This window comes from Ochotona curzoniae, unplaced genomic scaffold (genome assembly GCF_017591425.1).
Source record: "Ochotona curzoniae isolate NIBS_2020 unplaced genomic scaffold, NIBS_Ocur_1.0 scaffold_1037, whole genome shotgun sequence".
In the NCBI taxonomy this organism is placed as follows: domain Eukaryota; kingdom Metazoa; phylum Chordata; class Mammalia; order Lagomorpha; family Ochotonidae; genus Ochotona; species Ochotona curzoniae.
In genome coordinates, this window is record NW_024467083.1 from 10088488 (window position 1) to 10103856 (window position 15369).

General features: G+C 37.6%; 1 protein-coding gene across 2 annotated transcripts in view; it reads left to right on the forward strand.

The window, feature by feature from the left end:
• SNX7 (sorting nexin 7) overlaps positions 1–15369 on the forward strand; it is a 91992-nt gene that overhangs the window by 15948 nt on the left and 60675 nt on the right. For both annotated transcript variants that reach the window (XM_040998701.1, XM_040998702.1), the window contains exon 2: positions 7829–8011. In XM_040998701.1, the coding sequence (XP_040854635.1) occupies positions 7829–8011 (183 nt within the window). The remainder of the gene's footprint in view (positions 1–7828; positions 8012–15369) is intronic.

Below are 15369 nucleotides of genomic sequence, written 5' to 3' on the forward strand. Positions count from 1 at the left end.
GTCCAAGTATAAATCTTTTAAGCATTGTCAATGTATTTTCTTTCCTTCTTTGAAGTGAATATAAAACACTTTGGATAGTCAGTTTTATTCAGGTTTTAAGAATGTTTTTGAGTGATTCATAGTAATTTAAATCCTTCTTCTGAAATCTTGGATGTTGCTAAATTTCAGCCTGCAATTTTCTTCCTTTGCTAGATATTTTATGACACCACACTACACTCATTGGAATTGTGAGCCTTTGTAAATGCATGCAGATCTTTCCCATTCCACAAAAGTATGCATTTTAAGTAGAAGAAATAGAATGCTAAATTATGTAGTAGGTACAAGAAGTGAGTTGTGGTGAGGTAGGAGGATAAGTATAATGAATGCCAAAGCACATGGTTATGTGCAAGGTGGGTGAAATTTAAAGTAGATTTGACTGTCAAATTAAAATTCATCAGCTTAACACACTACTTTTTATATGAGATAGATTTTGAAAGAAAAAAATTATACATGGATCATGCATTTATTTGAAAGATAAATTTTGTTTTCCATTGTATTAGTATTCTGTAGTTTATTGGGACAATCTCAGTTTTATTGGATTTCAGACACTTTTTCTCTTGTGAATTCCTAGTTATACAGCTTCGATGAGTTAAGCAAAGAAACATCCAATGTAATCTAAGATTGGTAAAAATGGTCTTTTACTATGGTCTTATTGTCCTTAAATGCATAATATTCAGTATTGAAAGCTACCTAGTAAACATATGAAATCCAACAGGAATCTTGATAAACTTCTGTTAACATTCTAACATTTCTTTTGTTAGCATAATTTATTCCTGCATTTGCTTGATTCTCCTTTGAACTCATCCCTGCTGGTATCACACATGAAAATGCACATTGCAAAATGGTTGCGTAGACACTTTATAGCCTGATATTTTTCCAAACAATCTGCAAAATTTTGTTCCGAATCTTGTATGTTCTTCTAAACCATTACTTTTAGCCACTTATTTTGTCACTAGTATAAAATGTATTGCTGTTGTTTCCTGTCATAGTAACACAAGCTGATTTATTTCATTGATCTTTTGTTCTAGCTTTTTTTGTGTGTCTGATTAGTACAACTGAAGTTTGTCTCCGGCTCTTGGGCCAAATCATAGCTAAGGGTCTTCCTTTCATAAATGTTCTGGCATTCACAGTAGCCCACACCTTCATACTTTTCTGCAAGCAGTGTGCTTTACAATATCATGTCCTCTGTTATTGCCAGACTTTTTGTGGGAGGAACCTGTACACTGGTGCTATGGATGTACTGATGTTTTCATTGTGTTTGAAAGTGTTTTCATTGACTTTGTTTGAGGGAAGAACAACTCCATATTATGATTGCATTTCTGTTTCTTTCATAATTCTCTCAAAGGTGTATTTTCTCAAAACATTATTTTCTTTTTTAATGCATACACACTGGCAGGGAGTGGGAGAACATTATGAAAAACTCCTAAATTTAACCTCAAAAAACTCAATTAATAATGTAGGGTTATCTGTTGAAGCAACAGCTGAATTTCTATTAGAAACAAATTTTGAGCTAATTTATGATTTGTTCACTCAAAATTGTCCATACTGATTATTAAAACAGGAAAAGTTTGTTGAAGATTTAATCTCTTAGTGTATCAGCTATCTTTTCTTTTGCATGGCAATTACCAAAGCTGTGTCATTACTTTCGGAGAAAAAGCTATCTGAAAAATACAGAGTGGGGCAAAAAAGTCGTTACTGTTAGTGCAGAAATAACTCCTATCTCATTGACAGTTTCAGCTTGATCTTAAATTTGTACGTTTTGGGGCCCAGCGCGATGGCGCAAGTGGTTAAGGTCTTCGCCTTGCACGCCCAGGATCCCATATGGGCGCCGGTTCTAATCCCGGCAGCCCCGCTTCCCTTCCAGCTCCCTGCCTGTGGCCTGGGAAAGCAGTTGAGCACGGCCCAAGCTTTGGGACCCTGCACCCGCGTGGGAGACCCGGAAGAGGCTCCTGGCTTCAGATCGGCATAGTATCGGCCCGTTGTGCTCACTTGGGGATTGAATCATCAGATGGAAGATCTTCTTCTCTGTCTCTCCTCTCTGTATATCTGCCTTTCCAATAAAAATAAAATAAATCTTTAAATTTGTATGTTTTGTTTCACTAAAACTTTTAAATAATAACATAGTTTTTCCCCTTTCCATTTTAGCCTTGCCTTTTTGCATGTGAAGCAGAACTGTTGATGGTGAGTCAGTAGTTGAGCAGCATGGCCAAGAAAGTGGCCAATGGCTGGTGAAACTGGGCTGAGATAGCATCTAACGAGGCTGAGACTGAGGATGAGGTTGCCTTGGGCTGTGTGCAAAGCTGAATTGAAAGCTGCCATGGCTGAGAATTTGGTTTTAGATAGGGATATTGTGCAAATAATAAATAAATAGTATATTCAAGATGATAGTGATTGCCAGTGGGGAAAGGAGTTACAAATCAGAGGTGTTGTGAACTCTGAAATTTGCATTTGTGTTTATCTGTAGCTGTAGCTCTAAGTGTGAGCATGCTTGTGTGTATCATCCAAGTGTTTTCTAACACTTCTGTCTTGGTTAGTGACTGCTGCTTTCAGTGGCCTCTAGAAGGAACCATCTTGGGGTTTAGGCCTGCCAGCAGGCCCTCAAGTCACTAAGGTGAGACAGCAGTGCTTTTTGGCCATAAGAAGCATCAGAGACAAGCTGGTAATGAGTGTCTGCTTTGTTATGCGCAGGTTACAGCTTTTAAAGGGTAAGGAAGGGGAGGGCAAGAGGGCATTTTCAGGCAGAAGCCCCCACGCCCCGCCCACCAAAGACTCTCATTGGCTATGAGGCACGTCTATCTCCCTTGACTTTCCTGTCATGTTCCATGTGTTTTCCCCTTGACCTTCTAGCCACGTTGGAGATCACACTCCACGTTCATGCTTGGGAGTTTTACCTGAGACCATAGGGAAGTAAGTTTTAGGCCACGCCCACCAGGTAGCAGGGCATTTCCCACAGAACCAGGATTCCTTTAAGGAATAATCTGATTCCAAAGTTTGGGAAAGAGCAAAACCAATCTAGAAAACCTTGTTATGTCAGATGAGAAACTTCTGAAGGAATGATGAAGGCTTAGCCAAATCACGAAGCTATTACCTTTAACTCCCTTAAGTTTCCCTGTGGTGGAATTGGGAACATATTAAATCTCAAAATAAGATATAATATCAGTGGACTATAAATCATTGGATAAAATAGGAAGTTTTGAGTCTCTATTCACTTAATTGATGGAATGAATATTCAGGCACTCCCAGCAGCACCGCAGCCAGATCAAGCAGCCAATCTGCTTTTTTTTTTAATTTTTTAATTTACTTTTTTATTGCTTTAACTCTTATTAAGTGATTTGATTTGTTTGAGACATTTATTTATTTGAAATACAGAGTTACAGAGAGGAAGAGAGACAGATTTGCATTTGTTGGTATAGTCTCCTAAATGGCCACACTGTACAAGGATGGGCCAGGCCAAAGCCAGAAACTTCACCCAGGTCTCCCATTTGCGAATAGACTGCCAGACATTTGGGGCATCTCCAGCTGCTTTCCCAGGGGTGTTAGCAGGGAGCTGGATCAGAAGCGGAGCGTTCAGAGCACAAACTGGTGCTGATTCAGTATTCCAGAACTGGAGTCTGCAGCTTAAGATGCTCCACCACAGCACTTTCAACAACCATGGACATTTATTATTTTACTGTTTAATCTAAACTTTAAGGAAAAGTTTAAACAATTTTAAGAACAACTGACCTTTGGTATCTGTTACCATTTAATAGCCTTTTGCTTTTTCTCTGTGTGCACTGAGGGCAAGTTAGAGACTTGATGTCCTATAACCTTTAAGTACCTCTCTATGTGTGTTTTCTGAGAATAAGCAGTCTTTTAATCACAGTAAGTGTATCCAAACCAGGATTGCCTATCCATATAATATGGTCCACAGAGCTTCCCAAGTTTTTCTGGCTTTCCCAAGATTATCTTTGAGAGGAGAGAAAAAATATGTTCTTGTTCAGGAGCAGCATTTCAGGATCAGGTGCTGCATTAGGCTGTTAGGTCTTCTTCCATCTGGAACTATATCTCATCTTCTTTTTCATTGTGGTGTTATTTTTGAAGGAAAATGTCCTCCTCTCCAACATATACTTATATCATTTCTCTCTTATTGTTTTCACATAATAGCATTTTCATTTTGAGGTAAATCCAGGTTTAAGAAAAATTGGTTTTCATTCACAGTCAAGCCATACATAAACTCTACTTTTTAAAAATTGCTATACAGCTCCTGTTATTGTGAATATTCATATGCAGTCATTCTTTCTTTTTTCCCTTCCCTTCTCTGTTTTGCAGTCTCCCTTGTTGGCTTTCTTTAGAGCAATTAGTGTTTCTGGCCATCTTATGTAAGTGCTTTCGCTCATAATGAGCTATCCTAGTCTCACTGTCTTTTCTTTCATGCTTCCTTTGTTTCTTTTCTTCTGTCCTTTGGTCCACCCCTTTCTTTCCATTTTTGGTCTTTCCTTCTTTTTCACCCACCTCTCTCCTTCTCTTTCCTTTCCTTCCCTCTTTTGTTCACTTCACTTTTGCTTTCTCTGTTTTTAAAGCATCCACCCTCTTATCTCTCTTTCTTGGTATGTGCTGCTGATCATTCTGCTCCCGGGACTCTGTTTCTTGGTCCAGGGTGTACAGTTGTTCTTAAGACTTGTAACATGTCTGCAGAGTTCTTACCATCATCCTGGGAATTCACTTTTTTTTTTCTTGTGTTAAATCTTGGTTTTAGAGACTGTTCATCCTTTGTATTTTAGAGAGTGAAGAAGCTTTTAAAGAATATATGCATAAGAATTTCATTTCTTAAATCTTGCATGGGTGAAACTGCTTTCTTTTCTATTTAAATGTCAGTTCACCTGGTTGTATAAAGTTTGAGGTGAAATACTCTCGAAGTTTTATAGGCAGTGTTTTATTATGTTTTAATTTCCAACATTAGTATTGAGAAATCTGATGCCATCCAAATTTCTGGACTTCTTATTTTGTTTTACCCGCTCATGCACCCCTAAAACCTTTTGAGAATTTAATAATCTCTGCTTTGTGAAATATAATGATTGTGCATACATCTTGTGGCATTGCCCTTTGACCAATGTTCATTTATTTATTCTGGCAATACCTGACATTAATTTAGTTCAAAAACATTTTCCTTCTGCTTTTCTGGGTTTTGTTTTATTCAGAAACAGTCTACCTGGATCTTTGACTTTAAAAAAAAAAGTCTTTTCTCGTTCATTTTCCATACTCTGTTCTTTTCATTCAACGTAGTAGGAGACTTCAAGAGTTCTGTCTTTCAGACTTTGAATTCTGTCTTTCTGTTGAATTTTTACCTTGCTAACCTATTTCAAGTTTTATGAGTCTTTTTGTTGTTGTTATTGACACTGCTGTTGTTGTTTGAATGTTCTTTTCATTTGTGGATTTAATAGCTTCCTTATCTGTCTGATAGTGTATTTCTTAAGCATTCCAACCTAGTGTTGCCACTATTTCCTCTAATGCCCTTGTTCAATTTGTTTGTGACTTTCTTTCGCATCAGAGGCCATTCTCATTGTTGGATATTTGGTAGTTTCCACACTAGGTAATGAAAAACTGAGTGAATACTCCATGTCTTGTGTGGGGATTTCTCTGTAGGGCTGGTACCCCAGGCAACCGGATCAGAGGTCGTTGTCTTCACATGAGTAGCAAAGCAGCAGCACTGAACATATTAGACAAATTTAATGAAAGAAACACTCCTGAAATACCAAGTTGATATATTCGTGAGTAACAGATCTCAGTCTGCTTTCAGACTGGGTTTTTTGTATATTCAGGCTCCTTGTTTCTCTCTCCACCTCTGACCTGGTATATTGTTGTGTTTTCATTGAACACAACACTGTTATTAGGTTAAATAGGCCCTATCTCCACCCACACCCCAGCAGGGAAGATATCCTTAAGCTGCCCCCAAGTGAGGTTGGAATATACCTAGCAAGTTATCAGATCTGGGCCAGATTCTTAAGGTGCAAGTCTGTTCTTTGCAGGCGTGCCTCTATGCCTCTTCTCTCATTCAGTCACAAGAAATTTTTGTATTTGTTTTTTAGTTCATCTCATACCCACCATGAATGTCTAACCAATGAGTTGAGTTTTGTAGAGGCATGCTGGTCCATGAGAAAACCACTGTCAGTTTTCTCTGAGAATGGTTATCTAAGTGAGGAATCATCAATCCCTCTATAGGTAGTATGGTAGGAATATTTCAATCATCCCCTAAATTGTACATTGAGATGCTAACTGCCAAGGCCATTGTCATTGATGAGAGGTGGAGGCATTAAGAGGTGATTACATTCTGAGTGGCACACTCATGCGCGAGACATCCTCCTAAGAAACCCTGAAGAGACTCTCATCACTTCTGTCATGGAAGGTTACAGTGCAAAGACAGCATCTGTGAACAGGAAAGCAACTCCCCATCTGGTTACTGAGTCTACCAGTATCTTGAGCTTGGTCTTCCAGTCCTTTAGAAATGTTATTTATAATGTTTCATTATATCAGCCCTAACATACTGACAGAAGAGGTGCTCATCTTTTTGCCAACAGTCCTGTGACCAAGTGGAAGAGATGATTGGATATTTTCATTCATTGTGCACGAATCTCACTTGGTATCTGTATTTTCAGAGTTTTTATCCAATCATACCTGGTACTCTTGATTGACTCCGGAAAGTAAACTGGTAGTGTTCTGTAAATTGGGATGGAAAGTATTCCTTGTTGTCCGAGGTAGATGAAAGAATGTGTAAGTCTTGTTTGATTTTGTTAGCTTTTCAATCTTTTTGAATACTATCATCATCTCTAATATTGTATGTTCTTGGTGCTTCCAATTCCTGGACATTTCTTGGATTCTGCATCATAAAGATGCTATCTTCTTCCTACTTTGCCATTCTCTCACAGGTCATGTTTAAGTTTTCTCTACGTTTCTGTATAAGAATCAGATTTCCAATTTCCAGAGATTTCTATAGTTTTTCTTTTTATTCTTGTCTTGGTCCATTAATGTGGCTATTAAAATACTTAAGACTGTGTAATCTGTTAAAAAATAGTTATTTATCGTAGTTCCGAAGGGTAAGAAGTCTGAGATAACATCCTGGTAAGTTTAATACCAGGTGAGGCTTCCTGTCTGTTTTCTAACATGGTCATAGAAGGTGGAAGGAGGAAACAAGGGCTAGCTTGTTCCTGTTAGCCCTTTTCTTAAGTTGTCACACGCTCCTGAGGACCTGCTCTTCACTTCCAAGTGGCCCCAAATGCTAACATGTTCAAGTAAGTCACAGCAATTCTTGGGATCTTATACCTTTTCTTCCTTCCTTCCTTCCCTCTGTCCTTCATTTCTTCCTTTTTCTCTTTCTATCCTTCTACCATTCTTTTTGTCTCCTACCTTCATCTGTTTCTTTTTCTTTCTCTTTTCTCATCTGTTCTATCATTCCTCCCTCCCTCTCTCTCACCCTACTCCATTTCTTCTGTCCGAACTTCCACAGTCCCTCTCTTGCTTCCTCCCTGTCATGTCTGGGTGAGTTTGTAAGAGAAACCACAGATAATATGAGAGTTCATCCAAAATATAAATAATGCAAAAATGCAAAAAAAGTCCCATGCTTGAATTTCAAAACAAACTTGCGTAAAGAAAACTTGTTCTTCTCATTTTACTATGCTTCAGACTTTTTGAAGCATACCCCTACTTAACTGAAAGTCTTTTTTTTTCTTGATATATTTCATTACTTTGTTTTTGCTAACAATTAGAGATTTTGAGTTATTTTGTTGATAATTCTGCTTAATGCCTTATTCCTTAGGATGCTTCCTTGATGGACATGAATTCCTTCAGCCCTATGATGCCGACATCCCCTTTATCAATGATAAATCAAATCAAGTTTGAAGATGAGCCAGAGCTAAAGGATCTCTTCATTACTGTTGATGAACCTGAAAGCCATGTTACTACAATTGAAACTTTTATTACGTATAGGATTGTTACTAAGGTAAACATTCAATTAATATTTTCTTGAATATATTTATTTTCTCAATAATCCTGAGTGTGCTACTTGTTCATTATGACTTTCATGGTTGCAGAATATAAATTGAACTTACTTATTACTCTTTTCTAGTGCTTTTTGATAAGACCTCAAATCTTTATCTGCCCTACACGTGTTCTATATAAAGACAATGAAGTTCAAATTCATTTGAGAAATACAAATACATTTCATAGGAATGTGGTTCTTAGAGTAAGAGCATTTAGCTTTATAGTTAAAAAAATTATGAAGAAATACTTTTGGAAAAGAAGGGCCTTTTACAATAAGGAGAGTAAATAGTTAAAAATTAGGATATAATATTTTATATTCAGGTTTTTTTTTCTGAAAATTACAATGAAAAATACCACTTGTTTTCCAAATAAATTAAATGGCTACTTATTTATGAGATACTGTTCCTATGTAACAATACAAAGCCTGATATAGACCTAAAGCCCAAGTCTCCTTATTCCTGGGCAATGTTCTAGAAAAAGATAAAGTACCTCAAGCAGAATAACTCAGCCAAATGATGTAATCTTTATGTAATATCACTGTTTTAAAATTCATACTGCTGGTAACTGCAGCTCTTATAAATGTATACATCTTCCCTCGTAGTCTTAAAATCCTACCCTGATCCCTACTTTTCAGCAAAAACAAAGTCTAGACGCTTTTTTATGTCATATCGTGCACGTCTCTGTTTGATACTAGTTTGCCATGTAAGGTACAGACCCTGTTCCTCACATTGGCTACCTCTGCTTTTCACTCACGTGGAGTTCCTTTTCTTGTCTGAGTATTCTGCGGTGTCTCTTTGCTTTCATGGTTTTGTATAGGCTTTCTGTCTAGTCTATCCATATCCATTGTAATTCATTTCTTTGCTAGGACACAATTAATATGTTCAGTGCCTGTGAAGACATTCATAATTGTGTATGACGCCCAAGATGGAGTAGTCATCTTTTCTCTGTTTTCCCTTACAATTCTAAACTCTAAAAAGGATAAACAGAACTGCCATATGATTCAACTATCCCATTTCTGGGATTGTATCCGGAGGTAGTGAAATTATTATTTCAAGCATCTAGCCGTGCTTGCGTGTTTATTACAGCACTGTTCATATTAGCGAACAAATGAAATTAACCAAAAAAAATAATTCATCGCGAGATGAGTGGATTAAAAAAGTATATGGTACACGTACACGTGAAATGCCATTCAGCCATAAAGAAAAATGAAATTCTATCATTTATTTCAATGTGGATAGAATTAGAGCGTACCATACAAACGAAAATGGGCCAGACAAGGAAAGAAATCTCACAGATTCATGAAAACTAAAATGAGCTACATAGAATAAAAGGGTAGGCCATTGCTCACTTGCACCAAAATAGCCTGTGGTGCAGAAGACAGAAAGAGGTTGTATTAAACAGCACCAACAGGCAGTTAGGTAGCACGGGTTGCTTATGGTGTTCCTGTTGTGTAGTGTAACATAGAGTGTAATGGTCCATGATTTTTATCAAAAATAACTATGAAAGAAGAGCCTGGAGTTTCTGATCGCATAAATATAGCTGATATTTGAAGAGCAGAGTTGCTAATCAACTAAAATAACCATTACACATGATATCCAACTATGGTACTGTACTCCATAAATATGTACAAATGTATGGTCAATAAAATGTCCAATAAAAATGTGAAATATTGGAGTCAGTCAAGCAAATATTTTTTTAAAAATTCATTTACTTGAAAGAAAGATATAAAGAGAGAGAGAGGTGGAGTGACTGAGAGGTAGAGATCTTCCATCTACTGCTTCATTCCTCCAATGCCCACAGTTGGTGGGGTTGCTGCTGGCTGAAGCCAACTAGGAGCTTCCTTCAGGCCTCTGGGCATGGGGGTGGGTGTAGCGATCCAGGCACTTGGGCTGTGCCCTGATGCTTTTACAGGCACATTTAGATGGCTGGATCGGAAGCGGAACAGTGGGGATTTGCAGCTGGCATCCATAGGCTGGCATTGCAGTTGGCAGCTAACCAGCTACACAAGTACCCTACTCAACCAAGAATTTAAATGATTTATTTAATCGTAAGGTTCAGAGTTTTATTTTTGAAGTATAAAACGGGGATCCTATAGAACCTAGTTTTGTAGGGTAGTTAGAATTGAGCTAGAAAGTAAAGTGCCTATTACAGGATACAATTTCAGTAATTGACATCTGTTTGGGGGCAATTTTGTGCTTTTTAAAAAATTTATTTATTTTTATTGGAAAGTCAGATATACAGAGAGGAGGAGAGACACAGAGGAAGATCTTCCATCTGATGATTCACTCCTCGAGTGACCACAATGGTCAGAGCTGACCCGATCTGAAACCAGGAATCAGAAGCTTTTTCCAGGTCTCCCACACGGGTGCAGGGTCACAAGGTCTTGGGCCATCCTCCGTTGCTTTTCCAGGCCACAAGCAGGGAGCTGAATAGGAAGTAGGGCCGCCGAGACTAGAATTGGCACTTATATGGTGCAATGCGAGGACTTTATGCATTAGGCTACTCGGCTGGGCCTCATATTTTTAATATACATTCTGAATTTCTCTGTGCACTTCCGAGGAAAGCTAATGAAAACTTTTTTTTTTTTAAGATTTCTTTATTTGAAAGGCAGAGTTACAAATATAGAGGGAGACACAGAGAGGGTGGGATCTTTGATTGGTTGCACAGCTGGGCCTGGGCCAAAGTTAGGAGACAGGAGTTTCATCTGGGTCTCTTGAATGGGTGCCAGGGCTAAATATTACAACCCTCTTCCCTGGCTTTCTGAAGGAGAGTTTGCAGAGAGCTGAGTTGGAAGTGGAGTAGCTGAGACTCAAGCTGGCTCTCATTTGTAATACTAGTAACATAATGTGCACGCCAAGCTGTCCCTGGTAATGAGGTCATAAGTTACGCATAATTCCAAACATAATTCTTGGGACAGAGTAATTAGCAATTACAATTTTGAGTGAGTCAGTGAGTGAGTGAGTGAGTTTATCTTAGTTATATGAAGCGGTGTGGAGGTGACTGCTTGGCCTAGCGTTTAAGATGCTGCGAGGTGTCCCGTATTAGAGGCCTTGGGTTCAGAATCTGGCTCTGGCTTCAGATTATAGCTTCCTTCTAAAGTAGATTCTGGGAAGGAGTGGGTGTGGCTCAAGTTGATGGGTTTCTGCCACAAAAGGGGGAAACCTGGCTGGACTGCCTGGTTGATGCCAGGCATTCTGAGCAGTCAGTGGTGCCTGGGGGTATTGTCTTGGTCACTCCCATTCTCTTGCTCTTTCTGCCTCTCAAATAAATGAATATATTTAAAAAATGATAGAGTGAGACAAAATGGAGTTGTGTCTTGATTTCTGTCCTTTGTTTGTGTTGTAGGGAATTTAAGCTCTTTAGATAAGTTTCCTAGCTTGTAAATAGGACAGCAGTCTTAACCTCATATGCTTCTCATGAAAACTGTAGAATATTCATATTCTATAGACATATTGCTAAGAATAGAGTTCTTTTTGATTACCATTAAAATCATACATCTTTCGCCATCTTTCTCAGCAAAGAGATTCTGATACTGAATTTTTCCTGCATCATCTGCTTTGCTCAGAAACACACTTGTTGGTTTCATTTTGGTCATTAACATACAATGATTCTGAGTCACCCATATTTAGATTGTATTCTAAAATGATGGATAAGTGTATGACCTGGTTGACATTCATTTGGATTTCTTTGTGTTAATGTCTAAGGATTTTCTTTATTAGCTCATTTTAGTCTATATTAACTCTTTTAACCTAATTATAGCGTAGATATAATGTTTTATTTCCATTTTATCATCACAGATGATGGAAAAAATCAAACAATGTGACAAATAGCTAGGATTTATAGCCAGATTGGTTATTTTCTGTTATCCAGTTTTTATTATATATTTCTATTGCTCTACATTTAGATATAGCAAGCTATCCTTCTGATTACCTAAAATCAACTGAACTCTTTCATACTAATTCTCATTAATTTTACTACATCTATTTAGAACATACCTATATGGACTTACATATACATTGCAAATAAGAAGATACAAACATTTAGTTGATGTTTTTTACATTATCAGGCTTTTCTTTGTCCTTTACTTATCCTCATTTATTCATTGAATCATTTATGGCTCTGAGTTATCATGAGCACCGAGTATTCTGCTTGTATAACACCTCATTGGCAGAGGGAGCCTTGTCTTCACAGAACTTTCCGCCTGGAGTACCAGGGGATGGAGGGTTAAATAACTGTGTGCGTTCTTTGGAATGATGTAAAGGAGACTGCAGGATGTTATGAACACTGGATACCCCTTTCAACTTGGAGGTTCAGTGAAGCCTTCCTTGGAAATGTTTTATTTCTTTAAATGTTAATATTCATGGACTCTAAAAATTATTAAAATTAATACACATGCACATATGGACACATGTAAGCACTCTTCTGTTAAGGAATCCTGAAGAAGGATCAGAATGTAAATAATTATGACCTAAGAGACCTGGTCCAGGGCTTTGCACTCTATCTGAAGAATAAAGGTAAACATTTAACTTACAATCAATGTAAAGATAGGGTGAAGTTACCATCTTGATTGGCTAAATGAACTATATCAGGGTATATTTTCCCTCAAAACCTGTTACCCTCAGAGATTAGACACTTGCCATTTGTACTTAAGCAAATATGGATATTTTGAATACATACACTTTGGGGTATATCATGTGAGTTCATTGGTATTCGATTTCAGGTTCTCAAGCTTTTATAATGCCGTATGAAACATCCACAACTGTTTGTTATAGTTCTTCCATGGGAAACTACATTTTGGACTACAAATATAACGTGTGTTCCACATGAACTTTATAGAACACATGCTCTGTTCTTAGAACATGTGGTTTTTGGAAGGTGGAGATCTATTATTAAATCCAGTTCTTTCTGTACTTTGGAAGCTATCATCTATTAAGCACCAAATTTGGTTTTAGATATCATCATGACTCTAATATCTGCTACAGGGAAATTAGTCACAATTTAAACCCAGTTGGTAATAGCTGTCTTCCTTAAAATATTCCTATGTAAGTTTCTGCACTAACCCTACAGCAGTACAGAGAAAAAGAACGGTAGGAGAGATCCTTGACACTCGACCGTTGTTTTCTTCATGTTTGTTGCAATATCTTAGAGAAGTCTTGAAAGTCAGGGACAGAATGAATGATGAGGACAAAATCAACACGTTATTTCATTTGATTTTGTATCTTCCTGTTGGAATTTAACCCAGATTCTTTTATGTTTACTTAAAACATTGGACATTCTTGGGGACACATACAGCTCACTCTGGTATTTGTTTTAATTGGAAAGTCAGATACGCAGAGAGAATAAGACGCAGAGAGGAACATCTTCTGCCCGATGATTCACTCCCCAAGTGGCCGCAATGGCCAGAACTGAGCTGATCTGAAGCCAGGAGCCAGGAGCCTCTTCAAGCCTCTTCCTGGTTTCCCATGTGGGTGCAGAGTCCCAAGGCTTTGGTCCTTCCTTAACTACTTTCCGAGACTACAAGCCGGGATCTGGATGGGAAATGAAGCAGCCTAAACATGAACTGGCGCCCATATGGGATCCCGGGGCACGTGCAAGGCGAGGACCTTAACCACTTGCACCACCGCGCCACGCCCTAACTGCTCATTTTTTGAATGATGTCAAAGTTAGTTATTGTGACTTGTTTTCTTCGAAATTAGTTACTAGCTTATACATGGGTATCTGGCAAAATGAGGTGTTGGACAAGCATTTCTTTCTTTTTTTTGAGGTTTTTATTGGAATGTCAGATTTACAGAGAGAAGGAGAGACAGAGAGAAAGATCTTCCATCAGGATGGTTCACTGCTAAAGTGGCTCGAACCAGCCTGAAGCCAGGAGCCAGGAGTTGTTCCAGATCTCCTGCATGGATGCAAGGTCCCAAAGCTTTGGGCCATTCTCCACTGCTTTCCTAAGCCATTAGCAGGGAGCTGGAAGAGAAGTAGAGTAGCTGGAATATGAGCTTGCGCCCATATGGGATCTTGACACATGCAAGGCAAGGACTTCAGCCACTACACTACTACACTGGGCCCCTGAACAAGCATTTTTAAAATTTGTCACTCCAAACCAGGTTTTGTGGATATGCATATGTATGCACACATATCAGGCACTATATGTGTGTGGGGGGTGCTGTTAATTAGTGTTTCTACTAAACATAGTTTTTTTTTTTTATTTTTGCCATTTCCATATCTTATAACATTTTGCACCATTGATATTGTAATGTTTTCTGAACATTTTCATAGATCTCTACATTTCAGTTACTTCCCCCACCTTTTCCACAATAAAGACATTGTATAACATTCTAACTATTCATTTTAAGAGAATGCATTACAAAAAGTGCAACTTTGCAAATATGACAATTAACACTACGTCTTATAGTTTGTACTGCTGAATTTTACAATTGTATTCATCTCTGTGTGGGGGTGATTGATGTTTCTAGTGAATGTATGGTATTTCTTCCTTACTCCTCCAAGAAAATTGCAGGCTAAATATTACTGCAAGGTTTAACATATATAAATTCAGTTAAGTAAGATAATGGTGTGAATGACCATTTTCATAAGGAAAATGAATATGTATGAGTTACTCATTTTTTTTGCTGTTGGCTTGGGATTCAGAATTTTTGTGGAAGTGAAATTGATTCCGTACCAGTGTTCTTGTCATACGTATTGGCATAAAATTTTGGTTTGTTGAAAGCAGATATTTTAATGTATTTGCTTAATTTTTAGTAGTTTAGGCATGTAACTCAAAATAAGATGCCTTGAGAAATGACGGGAAATTTTTCTTTGCACATCAAATATTCATTAATTACATTTTTAAAACAGTGGTGTAAAAATCACAGTAAAATGTTGGAATTTTTATATACCAAAGCAAATTTTAGCAAAGTAATTCATTTGAGTGTATTCCAAGAAAACATTTTTCTCAGTTGTATTTGGGTCATTTTCCAAATTTTAAAAATAGTACTTTCCTCAAATTCTGAATTCTGATCATCTTGAGACAAGAAGTGTACTTGAAACCTTAATTCAGCTTACGCTTTCTTGTTAGCGAGAAAGTCATGCCAGAGATAATAGTAGTTTAAATTTTGGGGAAGGCAGATGGTTGTTACAAGACAGATTTTTCAGCTTGGATCTTAAATTTAATCATGTTTGCTTTCGTTCTGGAAATACAGAAAAGTTTGCTTTGTTTCATTTTCTGCATGAATAAATAACTTCAAAAAAAGCAGACTGACAAACACTGAATAATTAAGATTTGTTAATTTTTCTTATTTCAGAATGTCTAAAATAACTTTA